Source organism: Trachypithecus francoisi, unplaced genomic scaffold (genome assembly GCF_009764315.1).
Source record: "Trachypithecus francoisi isolate TF-2019V2 unplaced genomic scaffold, Tfra_2.0 Lachesis_group5, whole genome shotgun sequence".
NCBI lineage: Eukaryota > Metazoa > Chordata > Mammalia > Primates > Cercopithecidae > Trachypithecus > Trachypithecus francoisi.
In genome coordinates this window covers 109330227-109354339 of record NW_022681470.1, presented here as the reverse complement: position 1 = coordinate 109354339, position 24113 = coordinate 109330227, and the positions used below count along the sequence as shown (strand labels likewise).

Below are 24113 nucleotides of genomic sequence, written 5' to 3'. Positions count from 1 at the left end.
TTTCCATGCTAAGTCAAATTCTTTTTTCTTTATTGAGGTATAATTTTAAATACATAGATCCTAAATATGCAGCTTGCTGAGTTGTGACAAATGTAGACAAGTAATGTCCAAATCAAGACATATTTTCTTTTATTTTTCTTTTCTTCCCTTTTTTTTTTTTTTTGAGACAGAGTCTTGCTCCGTCACCCAGGCTGGAGTGCAGTGGCGTGATACAGGCTCACTGCACCCTCCGCCTCCTGGGTTCAAGTGATTCTCCTGCTGCAGCCTCCTGAGTAGCTGGGACTACAGGTGCATCCCACCATGCCCAGCTAATTTTTTGTATTTTTAGTAGAGATGGGGTTTCACCATGCTGGCCAGGCTGGTCTCAAACTCCTGACCTTGTGATCTGCCCGCCTCAGCCTCCCAAAGTGCTAGGATTACAGGCATGAGCCACTACGCCTGGCCATCTTCTTTCACTCCAGGGAGTCCTCCTTTCCAGTTAATGTCTCACCTGACCACCTGAGGCAAACAGTGTTTTCATTTCTACCACCACAGATCACTTTTTGCCTTTTCTTGAACTTCACATAAATGAAAACATTCAGTATATACTTGTTTAAATGTCATATTTTTGGTTTTATTCATGTTTTGCTTGTATCAGTAGGTCTTTTTATTGCTGAATACCACTATATTGTAACTTATTTATCTATTTACCTGTTGAAGGACATTGGGATTGTTTCTAGTTTGGGGCTATTATAAATAAAACTGCTATGATATTCATGTTCAACTCTTCTTGTGGACATATGATTTCATTTCTCTTGGGTATATACTTTGGAGTAGGATTGCTGGATCACAGGTTGAAGGATATGTTTAATTCTATCAGAAATTGCCAGTTTTCCAAAGTGGTTGTACCATTTTCTAATCTTAGCAGCAATGTATGAAAGTTCTGACTTCCACATTCTGATATTTTATCAGTCTTTTAAATTTTAGTCATTCTGATAGATGTGAAAGCATTACTTCATGATTTTATATTGCATTTCTCTGATAACTAATGATGTTTAACACCTTTTCTTTTTTTGCCTGCTTCATTTTACTTTCATATAAACATCTCTTTATGTGTTATTGGACATACCAATATTTTCTTTTGTAGTATCTGTTCAAGGCTTTTGCCCATTTTTTTAATATTGTGGTTTTTTATATGTATATATTTTAGATGAGTCCTTTATCAGATAAACATATTACAATATTTTTTTCCTGTCCGTGACTTGCCTTTTTGTCTTCTTAACACTAAGATGAGCAGACTTTTAAAATTTTGATAAAGTTCAATTTATAATTGTCTTTTCTTTTTTTTTTTTTTGAGACAGAGTCTTGCTCCGTCACCCAGGCTGGAGTGCAGTGGCGTGATACAGGCTCACTGCACCCTCCGCCTCCTGGGTTCAAGTGATTCTCCTGCTGCAGCCTCCTGAGTAGCTGGGACTACAGGTGCATCCCACCATGCCCAGCTAATTTTTTGTATTTTTAGTAGAGATGGGGTTTCACCATGTGGCCAGGCTGGTCTCAAACTCCTGACCTTGTGATCTGCCCGCCTCAGCCTCCCAAAGTGCTAGGATTACAGGCATGAGCCACTACGCCTGGCCATCTTCTTTCACTCCAGGGAGTCCTCCTTCCAGTTAATGTCTCACCTGACCACCTGAGGCAACAGTGTTTTCATTTCTACCACCACAGATCACTTTTTGCCTTTTCTTGAACTTCACATAAATGAAAACATTCAGTATATACTTGTTTAAATGTCATATTTTTGGTTTTATTCATGTTTTGCTTGTATCAGTAGGTCTTTTTATTGCTGAATACCACTATATTGTAACTTATTTATCTATTTACCTGTTGAAGGACATTGGATTGTTTCTAGTTTGGGGCTATTATAAATAAAACTGCTATGATATTCATGTTCAACTCTTCTTGTGGACATATGATTTCATTCTCTTGGGTATATACTTTGGAGTAGGATTGCTGGATCACAGGTTGAAGGATATGTTTAATTCTATCAGAAATTGCCAGTTTTCCAAAGTGGTTGTACCATTTTCTAATCTTAGCAGCAATGTATGAAAGTTCTGACTTCCACATTCTGATATTTTATCAGTCTTTTAAATTTTAGTCATTCTGATAGATGTGAAAGCATTACTTCATGATTTTATATTGCATTTCTCTGATAACTAATGATGTTTAACACCTTTTCTTTTTTTGCCTGCTTCATTTTACTTTCATATAAACATCTCTTTATGTGTTATTGGACATACCAATATTTTCTTTTGTAGTATCTGTTCAAGGCTTTTGCCCATTTTTTTAATATTGTGGTTTTTTATATGTATATATTTTAGATGAGTCCTTTATCAGATAAACATATTACAAATATTTTTTTCCTGTCCGTGACTTGCCTTTTTGTCTTCTTAACACTAAGATGAGCAGACTTTTAAAATTTTGATAAAGTTCAATTTATAATTGTCTTTTCTTTTTTTTTTTTTTTTGAGACGGAGTCTTGCTCTGTCGCCCGGGCTGGAGTGCAGTGGCCGGATCTCAGCTCACTGCAAGCTCCGCCTCCGAGCTTCTCCGCCATTCTCCTGCCTCAGCCTGCCGTATAATTGTCTTTTCTGGCCGGGCGCGGTGGCTCAAGCCTGTAATCCCAGCACTTTGGGAGGCCGAGACGGGTGGATCACGAGGTCAGGAGATCGAGACCATCTGGTCTACACGGTGAAACCCCGTCTCTACTAAAAAATACAAAAAAACTAGCTGGGCGAGGTGGCGGGCGCCTGTAGTCCCAGCTACTCGGGAGGCTGAGGCAGGAGAATGGCGTGAACCCGGGAGGCGGAGCTTGCAGTGAGCCGAGATCGCGCCACTGCACTCCAGCCCGGGCGACAGAGCGAGACTCCGTCTCAAAAAAAAAAAAAAAAAAAAAAAAAAATTGTCTTTTCTTATAATTGCCTTCTATGTCCTAAGAAATCTTTCTTTACCCCCAGCTTTCAAAGCTAGTCTTAGATGTTTTGGTCTAGATGTTGTATAGTTATAGTTTTTCAATTTAGATCAACGACACATTTCAAATTAATTTTTCTGTATGCTATGTGAAAAAATTCATGATTTCCCCTATCACATTTAGATATCCAGATGTTCTAGTACCATTTGTTGAAGAAGTTCCATTTCCCCATTGAATTGCATTGGTGCTTTTGTCAAAAATCAAGTGACAGTATATATGTGGATGTTTTGTCACATATATGACAGTATATATGTGGATCCATGCTGTGACTTTTTATAGTAATTATTTTACATTTGAACATAAAATAAAATTTAGAAGAATTCAGCTGTAGTATGCTTACTTTAAAAATCTTCAACAAAATATTACAGCAGGCTATTGTTAGATCTTAAAGTTGGACAACATCATTCTAACTGATATGTGAAGTGTTATACCAAGAATAGTTACATCTATAGTAGATCACTGACACTCATGGATATAACATTTATAATTTCTACTCTTTGTGGGAGCTCTAAATACCCATGATTTATAGCAGCCATCATTTTGCTAAGGCACAAATTTGAATAATGTGCGTTGAGGTTTGTGCACACATGTGAATGATGTACCTAATGAATACATCTAGCAGCCTCTTCAGTATCTGTATCTCAGCAAGGTTTGTGACCCATTCTCATGTTTACATTTCATAGGTGAAAATAAATGTAATAGTGGTATTTTCTTTTTTTTTTTTTTTTTTGAGACGGAGTTTCGCTCTGTCGCCCAGGCTGGAGTGCAGTGGCCGGATCTCAGCTCACTGCAAGCTCCGCCTCCCGGTTTACGCCATTCTCCTGCCTCAGCCTCCCGAGTAGCTGGGACTACAGGCGCCCGCCACCTCGCCCGGCTAGTTTTTTGTAGTTTTTAGTAGAGACAGGGTTTCACCGTGTTAGCCAGGATGGTCTCGATCTCCTGACCTCGTGATCCGCCCGTCTCGGCCTCCCAAAGTGCTGGGATTACAGGCTTGAGCCACCGCGCCCGGCCAATAGTGGTATTTTCAAATATGGATATTCACAATGGTTCTGGATCACATTAATCAAGAGTGTCAATGGTCTATGTAATAATAATGTTAAAGAATACCTTATAATAAAAAGAAAAATAGAATACCTTTAATTTAAAACAACAACAACAAATTTAGGCCAGGCACAGTGATTCAAGCCTGTAATCCTAGCACTTCAGGAGGCTGAGGCAGGAGGATCGCTTGAGCCCAGTAGTTTGAGATCAGCCTGGGCAACAAAGGGAGACCCTGTCTCTTATAAACAAACAAATAAATGTATTAATTAATTAATTAAATAAAAATTTAAAAATATGCAACTTGAACATATATCTGTCAAAAGAAAAAATACAAACAGCCAATAAACATATTAAAGTGATGCTCAAATATCATTAGTCATTAGGGAAATACAAAACAAAACTACAATGAAATGTCATTTCATACCCATTGGGATAACTATAACAAAAAGGACAGATAATAATAAGTGTTTAGACAAATGTAGAGAAACTGGAACTCACACATTGCTGAGGGAATGTAAAATAATGCAGTTACTCTGCAAAACAGTTTGGCAGTCTCTCAAAAAATTAAACAGAATTACTTATGATCTATCAGTTCCACTTCTAGGTGCATACGTCAAAGAAGTGAAAAATCTATGTCCACACAAAAACTTGTACATGAATGTTCACAACAGCATTATTCATGCTAGTCAAAAAGTGAAACCAACCCAAATGTCCATCAGTTGAATGTATAAACAAAATGTGGTACGACGGAATAGTATTCAGCCATAAAATGAAGGAAGTACTGACACATGCTACATTATGCTAAGTGAAAGAAGTCTGACACAAAAGGCTACCATTATATGATTCAATTCATATGAAAACTCCAGAATAGGCAAATGCATAAAGACAGAAAGTAGATTAGTGGTTGCGAGGGACTGAGGGGTGACTACTAAAAACTAAAGTTGCCAAAAATATTTCCAGGTACTTCTTTCTGGAAAAGATTCCAGAATTAAATAGTGGTAATGATTTTACAACCTTGTTAATATACTAAAAAGCACTGAATTATATCCTTTAAAAGTCAATTTTATAGTATGTAAATTATCTCAATAAAAAAGACAGTATCGGCAGGGTGCAGTGGCTCACGCCTGTAATCCCAGCACTATGGAAGGTCGAGGCAGGTGGATCACGAGGTCAGGAGATTGAGACCATCCTGGCTAACACAGTGAAACCCCGTCTCTACCAAAAATACAAAAAATTAGCCAGGCATGTGGCACGCGCCTGTAGTCCCAGCTACTCAGGAGGCTGAGGCAAGAGAATCGCTTGAACCTGGGAGGTGGAAGTTGCAGTGAGCCGAGATCGCACCACTGCATTCCAGCCTATGTGACAGAGGAAGACTCCATCTCCAAAAAAAAAAAAAAAAAAAAAAAAGACAGCATCTATAAAACCATTTGATGGTTGGATAAGAAAAGTATGAGATACCAGAATGAATGAAACAGAATGCTGTGGAATATTTAGAATATATGAAACATTTTCTACTGAAAATAAAACTGACAATTCATGTAGTAGCTGAAAGCTACATAACCTTTTTCGTGTTTGGCAACTAAAAAAAAACTTTACTGAACCAAAGCCATAGCTCAATAATGAAAAATAAGTCAAAAACCATGAACACATGCTGTTCTAATTTTTTTACTGTGGTACTATCAGTTACTATACACTGAAATCATTTAGTAGAATAAAAAAACTATACAAGCTATCAATATTAATGAAATACCTAAAAGCAAATTCATTGCCTGAAGAAATGTAGATGATATTTCTCTATTGCACTTCTAATAGTTTCCAGCTTTAACAAATTGCATAGCTCTAGACCTACAGCCATTTCTGTTGTAGTTATGTGGAAAGTTGCCAAAAATATTTCCTGCTAAAACAGCTATATCCTTTGTCATTTTACTGCTAAGATGCATACAACCATTTGCATAATAAATTTGTGAGAATAAAATATGTATATATACACATATATTTGAAATGTCACTGTTACTTAGGTTAAATAAGTTATCATGACTCACAATTGAACTGTGAAGAAGAAAACCCCTAAATCCCTTTATGTTTGCTTGCTTCCAGCTGACAGTCAGGAATAGAGACCATTAACAGGAGAAAAAGAGGGGTCTGTACATACTTCATCAATAGTAAAACCCTAGCAAAAACAGCCAACCACAAATTCCAGAGCTCTCCCAGTTCATGTAACATCAATGTTATTTAAGTGAGATATTATTCAGGTTGGTGAAGCTTAAAATTTCTCCAAAAAACTGGCCGGGCATGGTGGCTCACGCCTGTAATCCCAGCACTTAGGGGGGCCGAGGTGGGTGTGCCACTTGAGGTCAGGAGTTCGAGACCAGCCTGGCCAACATGGTGAAACCCCATCTCTACTAAAAATACAAAAATTAGCTGGGTGTGGTGGCGCATGCCTGTGGTCCCAGCTACTCAGGAGGCTGAGGCAGGAGAACTGCTTGAACACGGGAGGTGAAGGTTGCAGTGAGCCGAGATCACCCCATTGCACTCCCGCCTGGGTGACAGAGCGAGATCGTCTCAAAGAAAAACAAATTCTCCAAAAACCTTAATAATTATTGTGTTTGATGACACTCAGCTTAAAGGGTCTATCTACAAACAATAATATCAGTTTATAGCATCACTCTACTTAGCTTGGTGTTTTGAAATAGCTGAATTGTCAAGTGCTTTGATATTTAGTTGAGGGGAAAATGGGTAAATTTCTACCTATAAATAAAAATGATGCTAAAATGTTAAAGCGTATGTGTGTATGTATATCTATATAGTTTTATTTATTTATTTGAGACAGCGTTTCACTCTTGTTGCCCAGGTTGGAGTGCAATGGCGCGATCTTGGCTCACTGCAATCCCCACCTCCCAGGTTCAAGTGATTCTCCTGCCTCAGTCTCCCAAGTAGGTGGGGTTACAAGCATGAGCCACCACGCCTGGCTAATTTTGTATTTTTAGTAGAGATGGGGTTTCTCCATGTTGGTCAGGCTGGTCTCGAACTCCTGACCTCAGGTGATCCACCCACTTCGGCCTCCCAAAGGGCTGGGATTACAGGTGTGAGCCACCACGCCCAGCCTCTATACTTTTATTGAAGCATATTTTATATATCCCAAAATTCATGTTTGTAACCATAGACACATCTTGTACGTACTGCAAGTTCACTTCCAGACCACTGCAATAAAGCGAATATCGAAATAAAGCAAGTCACACAAATTTTTCGGTTTCCCATGGCATATAAAAGTTACTTTGCCCAGATCCACCAGAGGAATCACTATATATGGGACCTACGGCCTTACTAAATGTATTTCTGAAATAACAGGACTTCCAAGTCAAAATGACTCCTTGATCTGTGGGTTGCAGAATGGCTGTTGTGTTAGCAGTTATGAAAACATTAATCTCCTTGTACATCTCCATCAGAGCTCTTGGGTGACTAGGTACATTGTTAATGGGCAGTAATATTTTAAAAGCAATCATGTCTGAGCAGTAGTCTCAACAGTGGGCCTAAAATGGTGTGTAAACCATGCTATAAACAGATGTGCTGTCATCCAGGCTTTATTGTTCCATTTATAGAGCACAGACAGAGAAGATTTAGCATAATTCTTAAAGGCCCTAGGATTTTTGGAATGGTAAGTAAGCACTGGCTTCAACTTAAAGTCACCAGCTGCACTAGCCTCTAAGAAGAGAGTCAGCTTGTCCTTTGAAGCTCTGAAGCCAGGAAAACTCCTCTCTAGCTATGAAAGTCTTAGTTGACATCTTCTTCCAACAGAAGGCTGTTTCATCTACTTTGGAAATCTGTTGTTTCTCAACATGAGCAAAGCAGGAAAAAGAAAAAGAGGAAAAAAAATTTAAAGAAAATCTTTTGTTTATTATATCTACCTTCATGGAATAAATATAACTCTAAATCAAAGAGGAAATTATTATTATTATTATTATTATTATTATTTTTTGAGACGGAGTCTCGCTCTGTCACCCAAGCTGGAGTGCACTGGCCAGATCTCAGCTCACTGCAAGCTCCGCCTCCCGGGTTCACGCCATTCTCCTGCCTCAGCCTCCGGAGTAGCTGGGACTACAGGCGCCTGCCACCTCGCCCGGCTAGTTTTTTGTATTTTTTAGTAGAGACGGGGTTTCACCGTGTTAGCCAGGATGGTCTCGATCTCCTGACCTTGTGATCCGCCCGCCTCGGCCTCCCAAAGTGCTGGGATTATAGGCTTGAGCCACCGCGCCCGGCCTCAAAGAGGAAATTATAAACAAATTATAAAATATTTTGGGCCAAGGGAGGTGGCTCACACCTGTAATCCCAGCGCTTTGGGAGGCTGAGGAGGGAGGATGCTTGAGGCCAGGAGTTCAAGACCAGTCTGGGCAACATGTGGAGATCCTTTATTTTTTTTTTAAAGAAAATATTTTGAACTAAATTATGTAAAAAATGTTGCTATAGTATGCAGTTAAAATTGTTTTTAAAGAATTTAAATTTTTTTAAAGAAAATATTTTGAACTAAATTATGTAAAAAATGTTGCTATAGTATGCAGCTAAAATTGTTTTTAAAGAATTTAAATTTTTTTGAAGAAAATATTTTGAACTAAATTATGTAAAAAATGTTGCTATAGTATGCAGTTAAAATTGTATTGAGATAAGTTTCTAGATTTAACTGGGTATATCAGAAGAAAGGCTGAAAATTACATAGTTAAGTACCTATGTGAGAAGACACAGGAAATTAAAATAAAATAAACTCAAATTAACTTGAAGGAAGGCAATAAAGAGCAGAAATGAATGAACCAGAAAATAAATAGTAGAAAAAAAATCAACAAAGCCAGAGCTAAGTTCTTGGCAAAAACAAGTAAGACTGACAAAACCCTAAGGAATTTGATCAAGAAAAATAAAACTAGCCAATGTTAGGAATTAAAAAGTGGGGCCAGGTGCCGTGGCTCATTCCTGTAATCTCAGCCTTTGGGAGGCCGAGGCGGGCTGATCACCTGAGGTTGGGAGTCCGAGACCAGCCTGACCAATATGGAGAAATCCCGTCTCAACTAAAAATATAAAATTAGCTGGGTGTGGTGGCGCATGCCTGTAATCCCAGCTACTCAGGAGGCTGAGGCAAGAGAATCGCTTGAACCAGGGAGGTGGAGGTTGCAGTGAGCCAAGATTGCACCATTGCATTCTAGCCTGGGCAACAAGAGCAAAATTCCATCTCAAAAAAAAAAAAGACATTAAAAATTGGGTATTATAACTAATCCTGCAAATACTAATATGGCAATAAAAGGATTTTATGAATACTTTATGTCAATACATTTGAAAATTTTGATGAAATAAATTTTTAGAAAAATACAACTTACCAAAAACATAAGAAACAAAAAATTTCAATAGTTATGATATGCTTAGAAATTGAATTTGTAATTAAACTATTAAAGAAATGAAATTTGTAACTCAAAGTCTTCTCACAAAGAAAACTGAAGAATCAGATGGCTTGAATAACAAATTTACTAATCATTTAGGGCAGAAATAATTCTAATTTTATTCAAATTATTCCAGAGAATAAATAAACAGAGACCACTCTTTAACTCATTTATAAATCCAGAGCCAGGCACGCATTTGCTCACACCTGTAATCCCAGCTCTTTGGGAGGCTGAGGCGGGCAGATTGCTTAAGCCTAGGAGGCGGAGGTTGCAGCAGGCCAAGAAGGTGCCACTGCACTCCAGCCTGGGCATGAGAGCAAGACACTGTCTTTTTTTTTTTTTTTTTTTTTGAGACGGAGACTCACTCTGTAGCCCAAGCTGGAGTGCAGTGGGGGTGATCTCGGCTCACTGCAACCTTCCTCTCTAGGATTCAAGCGATTCTCCTGCTTCAGCCTCCCAAGTAGCTGGGACTAGAGGCACACTCCACCACACCTGGTTAATTTTTTTGTATTTTTAGTAGAGACGGGGTTTCACCATGTTGCCCTGGGTGGTCCTGAACTCCTGAGCTCAGGCTATCCACCCGCTTTGGCCTCCCAAAGTGCTGGGATTACAGGTGCGAGCCACTGCGCCCGGATTTTTTTTTTTTAATGGGACAGAGTCTCACTGTCACCCAGGCTGGAGTGTACTAGAACGATCTCGGCTTACTGCAACCTCTACCTCCTGGGTTCAAGCAATTCTCCTGCCTCAGACTCTCAAATAGTTGAACAGTCTGTCTTAAAAAGAAAAAAAAGGCCGGGTGCACTGGCTCACGCCTGTAATCCCAGCACTTTGGGAGGCTGAGGCGGGCCAATCACAAGGTCAGGAGATTGAGACCATCCTGGCTAACACGGTGAAGCCCCGTCTCTACTAAAAACACAAAAAGAAGGGCGTGGGTGGCGGGCGCCTGTAGTCCCAGTTACTCAGGAGGCTGAGGCAGGAGAAAGGCATGAACCCGGAAGGCACAGCTTGCAGTGAGTGGACATGGCACCACTGCACTCCAGTCTGGGTGACAGAGCAAGACTCCATCTCAAAAAAAAAAAAGAAAAAAAAGAAAAAAATCCAGAAATACAGAAAAAGTACAGATCAAAAACGTAAAGAAAGGGAGGAAATGAAGATAATTAATAAATGAGAATACGAATGAATAATAGTGGTTACCTTTAGGTAGGAAGGGAGGTTGTAATGGGAAAGGGCAGTCAGGTAGGCTTCTGTGGGTTGATAATGTTGTTTCTTGACCTCAGTAGTTTTCAAGCATTTACTTTGTAATAAATCATTAAGATACACATTTCTGTCTCATATACTTTGCTGCATGTGTAGTAGAACTCATAATAAAAAGTTTACAAGGCCGGGCGCAGTGGCTCATGCCTGTAATCCCAGCACTTGGGGAGGCTGAGGCAGGCGGATCACAAGGTCAGGAGATCAAGACCATACTAGCTAACATGGTGAAACCCCATCTCTACTAAAAATACAAAAAGTTAGCCGGGCCTGGCAGCACACGCCAGTAGTCCCAGCTAGTCGAGAGACTGAGGCAGAAGAATCGCTTGAACCCTGGAGTCAGAGGTTGCAGTGAGCCAAGATTCTGCCACTGCACTCCAGCCTGGGTGAGAATGAAACTCCATCTTAAAAAAAAAAAAAAAAAACAGTTTACAGTACTCGCTCCTTATCCTCAGGACATATGTTTTAAGATTCCCAGTGGATATCTGAAACCACAAATAGTACCAAACCCTACGTACACCATGTTTTTTCCTCTAAATATATGCCCATGATAGAATTTAATTTATAATTTAGGCACGGTAAGATACTAATAACAATAACTAATAATAAAACAGAACAGTTATAACAATATGTTAATCTTGCATTTGGGATCACTATTAACTAAAATAAAGGTTACCTGAGCACAAGCACTATGACAGTTGCTCTGATAACCGAGTTGGCTACTAAGTGACTAAGAGGTGGGCAGCACAGACAATGTTGGATATGCTGGACAAGGGGATGAGTCATGTACTAGGCTGGATGGAGGGGGATGGCGTAAGATTTCATCAAGCTACTCAGAACGGCATGCAACTTAAAACTTATGAATTGTTTATTTCTGGAATTTTCCATGTAATATTTTCAGACAGAGGCTGACTGTGGGTAACTGAAACCATGGAATACAAAACCGTGGATATGGGTGAACCGCTGTCTTTAAATTTATGGAACCAGTGTCACTTAATGAGAGAATGGTATAAATATTTGTTGACTCTGTTTCTTGGACTTAAGTACTTTTCTTAAGCATATCTTTACTTACTCTAACAGGCTTACAACATCCTTTTCTTGGAAATTATCTTTTGGCGATTAATCTCTTTACTGTAACTCTTTAGCTTCCAAGCTCTATTAACACCCTTTCACTGGAATCAATAGCTATAATTACTTTCTGTAGTAAGGGCATCTATTCTTGAATTGTCTATATTTCCTAACATGGGGCATTGTTTGTGGAACTCCAATTTCTTTTTTTTTTGAGATGGGATTTCACTCTGTCACCCAAGGCTTCAGTGCAGTGGCATGATCACAGCTCACTGCAGTCTTGACCTCCTGGACTCAAGCAGTCTTCTCCCCTTGGTCTCCCAAGTAGCTAAGACAACAGGAGCATCACCACGCCCAGATAATTTTTGTATTTTTTGCAGAGATGAGGTCTCACCACATTGCCCAGCCGCTAGTCCCAAACTCCTGGGTTCAAGTAATCCTCCCACCTCGGCCTCCCCAAGTGTTGAGATATAGGCATGAGCCACTGTGCCCAGCCTAAAACCCAAAATTTAATTTTGTGCTATAACATACAAAGATTAAGCAATAATTTTTATAACTGCAAGGTGTACAATATAAAGACAATCAAAGCAAGTATATAGACTCATCGGGGACTAAATAAGCATCAGCCAGTTTTTCTGGGCATTTCCACATCTGCTTCCTATCATTGATTATTTTAATCTGTTTGTCTTCAGACCCTAGTCTGAAGGGTCTACCCAACTCTAGTTCAAAACCTAGGCATCTGTCTAGAAAAAGCTTTCACGGTAACAGGAAATTTCATTTAGTGATATGAAACATGAACAATCTTTTATTAAGACCAAGCCATTATTTATTCTCTACAACTATACTAAAAGAACAGCTAAGTGAACACAGTTCAAATTATATTTTGACAGTAATTACAAAGCATATAGCTAACTATTGCTCCTATCTACCTTTCTAAATGCCTAAATGTTTCAACATCCCCTGTAAGGTGAATAATAAGCATCAAAATAGAGCAGACTAAAACAATTCTGCACCAAATTATGGTGACCCAGACTTTGGTCTACAAACTGTCCTCAACTTGATAAACTTAAATAAAGGTAGTATTTTTATCATAAAATTTCTCACTTTTGGAACATGAGGATTAAATTCCACAGCTCTATGAATTGCTTCCACGGCATTAATTTCTGCTGTGCTTAATCCTCTTCTGGAGGCTGTTTCTAGAGAGAATCTACAAGAAAACCACAAAATGATAAAATAAATATGCTAAAAAAAAAAGAAAAAAGTATGAATTTAGATAATAATACAGCCCCTTGAATCAAAGTTTCTGGAGATGGCCAAAAACAAAGCCAGAGGACTACCAAAAACTAAATAAATAAAAAATAAATAAAGCTGGCCGGACACAGTGGCTCATGCTTGTAATCCCAGCACTTTGGGAGGCTGAGATGAGCGGATCACCTGAGGTCGGGAGTTTGAGAGCAGCCTGACCAACATGGAGAAACCCCATCTCTACTAAAGACACAAAATGAGCTGGGCATGGTGGTGGGTGCCTGTAGCCCCAGCTACTCGGGAGGCTGAGGCAGGAGAATCACTTGAACCCAGGAGGCAGAGGTTGCAGTGAGTCGAGATTGTGCCATTGCACTCCAGCCTGGGCAACAAAAGTGAAACTCTCTCTCAAAAAAAAAAAAAAGTAAAGTCTTGTGGGTTCAACATATAAAATAAGAAATGAAGGTCTTCAAACTTAGGTAAAGAAGGCTGTTAGGAGAAGTCCACTGAAGGTGCACTTTAGGAAAGGTAATAAAGTAATAAATGCTACACAGTGATATCCAGAGAATCTCATGAATCTAAGTACATTCTTACCAAATTCTTATTTCAGAGGACACAAACGGAAAATTCCATTCTAATTCATATCAAAGCATAAAAATCTAAGGTGAAAGAAAATGGTCACCATTTGGTTGGTTTCTGAGTATCTTATCTGAACAATAAAGAAAATTCACTAAGAGTAGCCAAAAACACAAGAAAAGCAGAACTCAGAATTATACTCTAAGAAGAGATAACGTAAGCCTATTTCCCTACTACACACTTTATCGTCATCATCATAGTTACTATTTACTGTGTGGACTTTCTTTCTAGGTATCGCTTTAGGCACTTACCACACATAATCCTCCTACAACCCTCCTGCAATATTAGTCTCATTTTACAGATGAAGGAGAGACTCAAAACGATTAACCTGCCTACAGTCCTATAGCTAGAATGTGGCAGAGTTTGAATTTGAGCTCAGGTTAGCTCTGAAAACTTTGCTCATTCCACTACACACAGCAAGAAGCCTAAAAGCCCAAGAAGATCCAGGGCTATTCAGAACGAAGTACAGTGGAAAACAGCATTGTTTAAAGTCAGTAGAAGACAAACATAACATTGAGTTTAGCAGTCTTTCCAAATCATTGTAGTTTTTATAACACTTACTTTTCTGAAACAGTCCTTGTCTTCAACAGTGCTGCTGTGTAACAGATTGCTGCTGACTTTGGAAGGCTTATATCTGTAATGATAATTTTCAATTTAGGTAGGAATTACAAAAAAATGTATTGAGACAATTTTTTAATAAGAATAATTCACAGCCGGCTGCGGTGGCTCACACCTGTAATCCCAGCACTTTGGGAGGCTGAGGCCGGTGGATCATGAGGTCAGGAGCTTGAGACCAGCTTGACCAACATGGAGAAACCCCGTCTCTACTAAAAATACAAAAATTAGCCAGGTGTGGTGGCGCATGCCTGTAATCCCAGCTACTCAGGAGGCTGAGGGAGGAGAATCGCTTGAACCTAGGAGGCAGAGGTTGCAATGAGCTAAGATCGTACCACTGCACTCCAGCCTGGGCAACAAGAGTGAAACTGTCTCATAAATAAATAAATAAAAGAATAATTCACAGTGCAATACAAATTCAATAGTTATATAGGAAAAACCTGGACATAATGTTGAAAAATCTATAATATAGTAGGAAAACCCCATATATGAAGTTGAAAACGCTGAATCTGAATCTTTATCTTATTATTTACCAGCTAAGCATCTTTGAGCTAGTAGCAACTTGTTTGACCTCAGTTTTCATCTCTCAAAATAATGATATTTTCTGACTGAGATGAAATTATGTCTATGAAAGCCCTCTCTGCACGACGGCAAAATGCGCTCAACAAATGTTTATAATAACCTGCTTATGGATGGGCACGGTGGCTCATGCCTGTAATCCCAGCACTTTGGGAGGATGAGGTGGGTGGATCACGAGGTCAGGAGTTTGAGACCAATCTGGCCACCACAGTGAAACCCTATCTCCACTAAAAATACAAAAAATTAGCCAGGCATAGTGGCAGGTGCCTAAAATCCCAGCTACTCGGGAGGCTGAGGCAGGAGAATCACTTGAATCTGTAAAGCAGAGGTTGCAGTGAGCCGAGATCGTGCCATTGCACTCCAGCCTGGGTGACAGTACGAGACTCTAAAAAAATAATAATGATAGTAAAAAATAACCTGCTTATAATAAGTTCAGGGAAAAAGGCATGGTATAATTAGAACTATGTAAAACCTTCACCTATTCATAGAGAAAAACTAATATTAGAAAAAAATTAAAATATTAACAGTAGTTAAATCCAGGTTGATTCAACCAAGGATGATATTTTTGTTCTTCCCAGATTTTTGTATTTTCTTAAATTATTATTTTTTAGAAAATAAAAATTTCACCTGGAACTGTAGGTAAATTAATTATACAAATCATTCTTAAAAGAATGTCCAAAATAAGGCTATCAGAAGATGTTTTTGATTCCAGAATCATACTAGTAAACGGAGAACTAAGGAAATAAATTTGCTTTCAACTTCCTCTGGATTCTGGAATGATAAAAACTGGGACTCATGAAAATAACTGAAAGTATAGAAGCATATCAACTTAGGTATGCTTTATTAGTTTCAGTTTTATTTTATTTTAATGAATCAGGTCCTATTCCAATTTCTTATATTCAGTCCCTAAGCTTGCTCATCGTAAGTATTATAAGCAGGTGATGTATTCAGTAAGTTACATATGGAAAGAATTTCTCACAAATTTCTCCATAAGCCTACACTATTCTGAAGCATTGCTTAAGGATTCCAGATGTTTAAAAGAAATAAACTTCTCTTTCCAAGTATAACACATTTCAAACTTCCCAAGTCATGGGGATTCCCAAGCGAATGGGTAGGAACCTATAACAGTACAAATGTGAATAAACGACTTTTTTTTTTGAGATAGGGTCTCACTCTGTCACCAGGCTGGAATACAGTGGCGCAATCTTGGCTCACTGCAACCTCTACCTCCCAGGCTCAAGCGATCCTCACACCTCAGCCTCCCAAGCAGCTGGGACTACAGGTGCATGCCACCATGCCCAGTTACATTTTAAAAATATTTTTTGTAGAAATGGGTTCTCACCATGTTGCTCAAGCTGGTCTTGAATTTCTGAGCTCAAGCGATCCACATGCCTCAGCCTCCCAAAATGATGGAATTACAGGCGTGAGCCACTGTGCCCAGTCTTCAACGTGACTTACATGTGTTCTCTTATAGTGAAAGATATGACCAGAAGTATAGTAACCCCAAATTTTCAGCTTGAGGTTAAAAGCTGATGCCTCTCTCAGGATGAGAAGAGAGGCTTTATGTCTTTAAAATTCTCCAAACTTCATGTGTAGTAAACTGATACTGTTATAACATAATAATAAAAATAGCCGCCAGGCATGGTGGCTCATGCCTGTAATCCCAGCACTTTGGAAGGCCAAAGTGGGCAGATCACAAAGGAGATCAAGAACATCCTGGCCAACATGGTGAAACCCTGTCTCTACTAAAAAAATACAAAAAAATTAGCCAGGCATGGTGGCAGGCACCTGTAGACCCAGCTGAGTTGGGACAGCTGGGAGGCACAGTTGGGAGGCTGAGGCAGGAGAATGGCGTGAGCCTGGGAAGTGGAGCTTGCAGTGAGCCAAGATTTCTCCACTGCACTCCTGCCTGGGTGACAGAGCAAGACTCCATCTCAAAAATAAAAAAAGAAAAAGAAAAATAACCAACAGATATTGAATTGTTACCATGGAAGACTAGTGAACAAAGAAATCAAACACCTGGATTTGCCTTTTACTGGCTGGGAGACCTTACCCCAATACTTGAACCTTCTTAAACTCCAGTTTCCTTATTCAGTAATTGGAGACAGTAAAAATACTTGTCCCACCACATCATAAGACTACTATAAGGATCGTATTATCATTGAACTTTGCAACTAAAAAGCATTGTAAAAATGTTATTCTGAATTGCTCTTATAGTACATACTGCTAAGCAACTTCTGTTAGCCTTGCTTGACACTCCAAAACAAATGAGGTATCCCCACTATGTGCACAGCACCCATACTTCTCCAATTATCTCACCAAACACGCTGTCTTCAATGTAACTGCTGCTCATTTGTCTGTATGTTCCACTAAACTGTAAATAAACTGTAAATCCTATGAGGGCTCCCCTTCCTTTTTTTTTTTTTTTTGAGACAGAGTCTTCCTCTGTCACCCAGGCTAGACTACAGTGGTGCAATCACAGCTCACTACAGACTTAACCTCCCTGGCTCAAGTGATCCTCCCACCTTAGCCTCCCAAGTAGCTGGGATTACGGGTACACACCACCATGACCAATAATTTTTATTTTTTAAAATTTTTTGTAGAGACAGAGTCTTGCCATGTTACCCATGATGGTCTCCAACTCCTGGGCTCAAATGATCCTCCCACCTCAGCCTCCAAAACAAAATGCTGGGATTACAGGTGTGAGCCACCATGCCTGGCCTCTCATGTTGTCTTGTTCACTATCATATTCTGAATGACTCACTCATATTAGAAACAAGCACTCAATAAACAAACAAATAAATCTTGACAGAAGAAAAGTTCTTCCTTGCAGGATTTTGCTAATAAAGTCCTGATAAAGAAGATACTTAATAGCAACCTTTGGGTGCTAAATACTGACTAGTAAGAACAGAAAGAGAAATTTAAATACTAGAATATAACCATATTTATAATTACATAATTGGAAAAGAATAACCATGCTATCAACTAAGGGAATATGACTCACCATCATATTTTGCTAGGACTGCCTGAACATCTGCATAGGCCTGTAATTCTAAAAGTGATTCTAAGAGATTTTCATGGATGTTCAACATGGTAAGAGGAGGAAATTCTTTCATCAACTGTATATTAAAAGAAAAAAAAGATTAAAATCATAACAAAGGAACTCAATTCAGCTGAGTCAGATTCATTAAAGTAGAAATTCTTGTTTCTTAACATAGCTGTGAAGAAGACCTAACCCTTAAGAAAGGCATATATTAAATAAATACCTTGTTCTAAAAACTACCAATTAAAATACAATGATTCTGCATTAAAATAATGGGCAACTTAGCTAAATTTTTAGTTTCTGGAGGAATAAATGTAATAGTCCCATCATCAATTTACTTACATCTCTCATTATTTTTACTGCTTCTCTTATTCTTCCTAACCTTCTTGCACACATTGCCAATCTTCTTTTAATATATACCAGTACATTGGTATCTCTCCCTATTTAGAAAAACAAAAAATGATACAACTATCACTTTTGTATTGTAGGCTGCTATTTCATTAACAAGTCCATTAATTTTATTTGCTTCCCTTGGAAGATTCAATTAAAATTAAATTATGTCAAAATGGAAGAATATTAATGATGGCTACATTTGGGTGATAAATATTGAACAGGAGTGTTCTCTATTTTTGTGGATGTTTTAAGTTTTCTGTATTAAAACTTAAAATACACATTTAATTATTTTTGCCTCTAATAGTGACCTAAGTACGGTATATATAATTCGTGTATGATTGACAAGTTTATTTTAACATTAACAAAAAAGAAATACATACATTAATAGGAAGATATAACATTAACTTAGTATTTAAACTTGTGCATAAATGATCTATTATTCTGATGCTCTCTATTGTTTTAATTGAAAAACAAAAAATGTCCAAAACAAAATTTCCATGGCTAATGCAAACTTTTCTTAACAGTGAGTAATTGACAAACCATAAAACTACTTCTAGAAAGAGCTAACAAATATTTCTATAACTATCTCATAACCATATTTGAGATTATTCAAAGACAAATGGCATGACATTTTTAAAGAGGTAGTTTCATTAGTTCCAGGCTACAAAATTATATATTCCCACAAATGTGTGTTATAAAAATATGCATTAATGAAACATACCATATATATCAGTATTTAGCTTAGGGAGAAAAACATTATCCAAATTTTAATTTACACACAAAAAAAGATTTAGAACTTAGCTGCCAGTAAATAATGCATTATATAAACATATTTCAATTTATTACCCACTATTTGCCAAAATCATGAACTAAAACCCTCTGGCCATAAAAATAGCAGGAAGCAGCATCATTGCTGATTCTAACATCTTTGGTAAAATAAAATCTCAATCATAACTGGTAGAGCATATCTAAGAACAGAAAGGACCTCAGTTGTTATGGCTCATCTGATCTCAAGCACATCATGGAGAAAAATCAAAGAAAGAATCAATGCCAAGCATGAGGTTGGATTTTGGGCTAAGAATCAGATGGTGTGAAAGGGGCCACTCCCTAGCACTATATGCAGATACACAGTCTGAAGAGCAAACCAAATAATGTACCTTTACTGTTGCTTAGAGTAAGGGTGAGGATAAAGATAACCGCTGCTTACCATCACTAGAAGGCTCTCCTGAATGCTGAAAGTTACGTTTTTGCAATGACCAGCCTAATTCTCACATGAAATAAGTTACTGTTAAGTCTCAGAGCAGCACATCTTCTCTCAATAACCTGAACAGATCTATTCCCTTCCACAAGCGTTCTCTGGCTAATACACATTTCTGTCTTGCTGGCTTGTAGGTATTATGAATAGATTAGTTATTTCCAGTGAAAATTAACTAACCTGTAAGTATTAAGTTTTGTATTATTGTTGTTTTGTGTTAAGACACAAGCAAATTACAGGTGCTAAAAGACAGTAATAACCAGTTCAAACTTGCTTACTCAGTTGAGCTTCATGCTGAGGACTTTGGTGCTGGCACTGCTGTGACTGCCTATAAATTGTTTCTCCTGCCTTGAGTGCCTGTTTAAATAACTTTTCAGCATCTACAATAGTTGTTGCTTCTTCCTCAGCCAGTAAACGTATGCAGTGGCACAGCTATGAAGAAAGCAAGAAGGCAATTTTAAATAAAATGATAAAGCAAGTATTTTCTCTTGGTTATGTCCCTTTGTTGTATGTCATAGTTCCTTACATACATTTTTTCCATCTTTAGAAGAAAAAACAACAACAAAAAAAACTTCATTCAATATTTTACCTTAATAGGGGCACATTGGTATATTCTTTATATCTGATTCCACAATTTTTCCACTTTTTAATCTTTTCCTTCTGCTCTTTATTTTCTGAGTTTTGTTTGTTTGTTTTGGTAAAAAACAAAGTTTTTAAACTTCTATCTCATTCTCTGACCCATTGTCCTGTGTTTTCTTTTTGTGAAAGCGGGGAGAAAAGAAGATTTATAAAGAATTATCTGAATTATATACCTTCTACTGGTCATACCTGCTTTTTTATTTTGAGATGGAATTTTGCTTTTGTCGCCCAGGCTGGAGTACAGTGGCCCAATCTCGGCTCACTGAAACCTCTGCCTCCTGGATTCAAGCAATTCTCCTGTCTCAGCCTCCCGAGTAGCTGGGATTACAGGCATGCGACACCACGCCCAGCTAATTTTTGTATTTTTAGTAGAGATGGGGTTTCAACATGTTGGCCAGGCTGGTCTAGAACTCCTGACCTCAGGTGATCCACCTGCCTCAGCTTTCCAAAGTGCTGGGATTACAGGCATGAGCCACCGCGCCCAGTTAGTCATACCTGCTTTTAGTTGCTATATACTTTATGATATCCATTTCATGGGGCACGTATGGGGAGGGTGAGGATTGGGAAGATAGTCCCTTGGCCAACTAGGCACTTTAACATCTGACTCAGAAACATATTCCGGGACTAGACATTTTCCCCAAATCTGAGTACTCCCCTCTGCATGCTGTCCTGTCTACCCATGGACTTATCCACAATACTATGCGGTATAACTTCCCTTGTTCTGAATTCAGGTACTTCTTCCTACACTCCTATCCTCATTCCTCACAACCATGCTTATGCCAAGTTTTCTTTTCTTCACCCCACTAAAACATAGAGGCTTTTCTTTGTATCTTTTAAGTCAACATCTGGCTAATAAACTAATTCTTGTTTTGGGGCCACAAAGAGAAACAAAATGTCATTATTCCATTCCCAGAAATAACAAATCCACCTCTTCTAGAGACAATGTCCTAGTTGTGATTATCTAAGCCTGCACTGTCCAGTATTCTAGGCATTAGCCACATGTGGCTATTGAGCACTTGAAATGTGACGAGTTTGAATTGAGATGTGATGCAAGTGTAAAAATGCACAACGAATTTTGAAGACTTAGAAGAATGTAAAGTTCCTCATTAATAGATTTTAGAAAAGTACTGACTATATGTTAAAATATTTTAATATTTTGGGCCAGGTGTGGTGGCTCACGCCTGTAATCCCAGCACTTTGGGAGGCCAAGGTGGGCGGATCATGAGGTCAGGAGATTGAGACCACCGTGAAACCCTGTCTCTACTAAAAAAATACAAAGAATTAGCCGGGCACGGTGGCGGGCACCTGTAGCGCCAGCTATTCGGGAGGCTGAGGCAGGAGAATGGCGTGAACCCGGGAGGCGGAGCTTGCAGCGAGCCGAGATCATGCCACTGCACTCCAGCCTGGGCAACAGAGCGAGACTCTGTCTCAAAAAAAAAAAAAAAAAAAAATTAGTATTTTGAATATAGCTAAATAAACATTATTCAGATTAATTTCCCCTATTTCTTTTTACGTTTTTTTTTTTTGAGACGGAGTCTGGCTGTGCCGCCGAGGCTGGAGTGCAGTGGTGCGATCTCGGCTCACTGCAAGCTCCGCCTCCCGGGTTCATGCCATTCTCCCGCCTCAGCCTCCGAGTAGCTGGGACTACAGGCGCCCGCCACCACGCCCGGCTAATTTTTTGTATTTTTAGTAGAGACGGGGTTTCACCGTGTTAGCCAGGATGGTCTCGATCTCCTGACCTCGTGATCCGCCCACCTCGGCCTCCCAAAGTGCTGGGATTACAGGCTTGAGCCACCGCGCCCGGCCTCTTTTTACTTTTTAAATGTGGCTACTAGAAAATTTAAAGTTACATATGTGGCTTGCGTTATATTTCTAATAACTTGTGCTTAAATTATTGATAAATGTACAAGACCAAGCATTAAACAAAAATGATGGCAAGTAGCTATCATTAAGTGGGGACAAAAAACGTTCTTCAGATATAGAAAATGCAAATTATACCATTTCATCATCCTTCAAATAAGAAGACCGTATAGTATATAACAATTTCACTAATCAACAAAGATTTATCCATTACATTACACTAGATTCCTGTGAAGTGTTAGATATACTGCTGCTTTAAACACTGGCCTTCCTGCCCAGGCACAGTGGCTCATGGCTATAATCCCAGCACTCTGGGAGGTCAGGGCAGGAGGATCACTTGAGGCCAGTAGTTTGAGACTAGCCTGGGCAACACGAGACCCTTTCTCTATTAAAAAAAAAATAATAAAAATTTAAAATTGGCTGGGTGTGGCTGTGTGCACCTGTAGTCCTAGCTACCTTGGAGGCTGAGGCAAGAGGATTGCTTAAGGCCAGGAGTTTGAGGTTACAATGAAGCTATCATCTTACCACTGCACTCCAGTCTGGGCAACAGAGCAAGACCCTGTCTCTAAACAAAAACAAAAACCAAAAACACTAGGCTTCCTGACTGCCATTCCAAAAACCAACTGAAATGTTTTAAAATAACCATAATAGCCAGGCACGGTGGCTCACGCTTGTAATCCCGGCACTTTGGGAGGCCGAGGTGGGCAGATCACGTGGTCAGGAGATCAAGACCATCCGGGCTAACACGATGAAATCCCGTCTCTACTAAAAATACAAAAAAATTAGCCAGGTGAGGTGGTGGGTGCCTGTAGTCCTAGCTACTCTGGAGGCTGAGGCGGGAGAATGGCAGGAACCCAAGAGGCAGAGATTGCAGTGAGCCAAGATCACGCCACTGCACTCCAGCCTGGGTGATAGAGCGAGACTCTGTCTCAAAAAATAAAATAACCATAATAAAAACACTTTTAAAAAGAACTAGATGGGTATAAATCAAAATATAAACATAATTATATGCTTATATTTTGAATGTATGTACATATATATATATATATATATTTTTTTGGCAACAGCGTCTCCCTCTGTTGCCCAGGCTAGAGTGCGGTGGTGTGATCTCGGCTCACTGCAAACTCCACCTCCCGGGGTTCACGCCATTTTCCCACCTCAGCCTCCCGAGTAGCAAGGACTACAGGGCCCGCCACCACGCTTGGCTAATTTTTTGTATTTTTAGTAGAGACGGGGTTTCACCATGTAAGTCAGGATGGTCTTGATCTCCTGACCTCGTGATCCACCCGCCTTGGCCTCCCAAAGGGCCGGGATTACAAGCGTGAGCCACTGCACCTGGCCGAATGTATATATTTTTAATGACTGTATGGCTGTAGGTGAAAAGATTTTTTTCCCCCTTAAAGCATTATTGGATTTGTTCGAAAGTATTTTATACGGATACTAATTCAGGAAATTAATAATGTGAATACCTAATTAATCTTACATTGAAGAATGTTACTTTTTTACATTGAGGTAAAATTCAAATAACAAGGTTCACAGTTTAAAGCACTTTGAAGTATACAATCCAATAACTTTTAATGTATTCACAAAGTTGTGCAACCATCACCACAATGTAATTCCAGAACATTTTCTTTTCTTTTTTTTTTTTTTTGAGACGGAGTCTCGCTCTGTCGCCCGGGCTGGAGTGCAGTGCCCGGATCTCAGCTCACTGCAAGCTCCGCCTCCCGGGTTTACGCCATTCTCCTGCCTCAGCCTCCAGAGTAGCTGGGACTACAGGCGCTGGCCACCTCTCCCGGCTAGTTTTTTGTATTTTTTAAGTAGAGACGGGGTTTCACCGTGTTAGCCAGGATGGTCTCGATCTCCTGACCTCGTGATCCGCCAGTCTCGGCCTCCCAAAGTGCTGGGATTACAGGCTTGAGCCACCACGCCTGGCCTCCAGAACATTTTCATCATCCCCACAAGAAACCCCATACCTATTAAGTAGTCACTCCCCATCTCCCTTGCCTCCTCAATCCCTGGCAATCCCAAATCTATTTCTGCCTCTTCACAATGTCCTCTGATACACAA

General features: G+C 39.2%; 1 protein-coding gene across 1 annotated transcript in view; it reads right to left on the bottom strand.

Moving 5' to 3' along the window:
* ST7L (suppression of tumorigenicity 7 like) overlaps positions 1–24113 on the bottom strand; it is a 98908-nt gene that overhangs the window by 41716 nt on the left and 33079 nt on the right. The window contains 6 exon segments of the mRNA XM_033200083.1: positions 12889–12991; positions 14224–14296; positions 17861–17975; positions 18242–18339; positions 19826–19963; positions 19966–19979. Coding sequence (XP_033055974.1) covers positions 12889–12991; positions 14224–14296; positions 17861–17975; positions 18242–18339; positions 19826–19963; positions 19966–19979 — 541 coding nt within the window.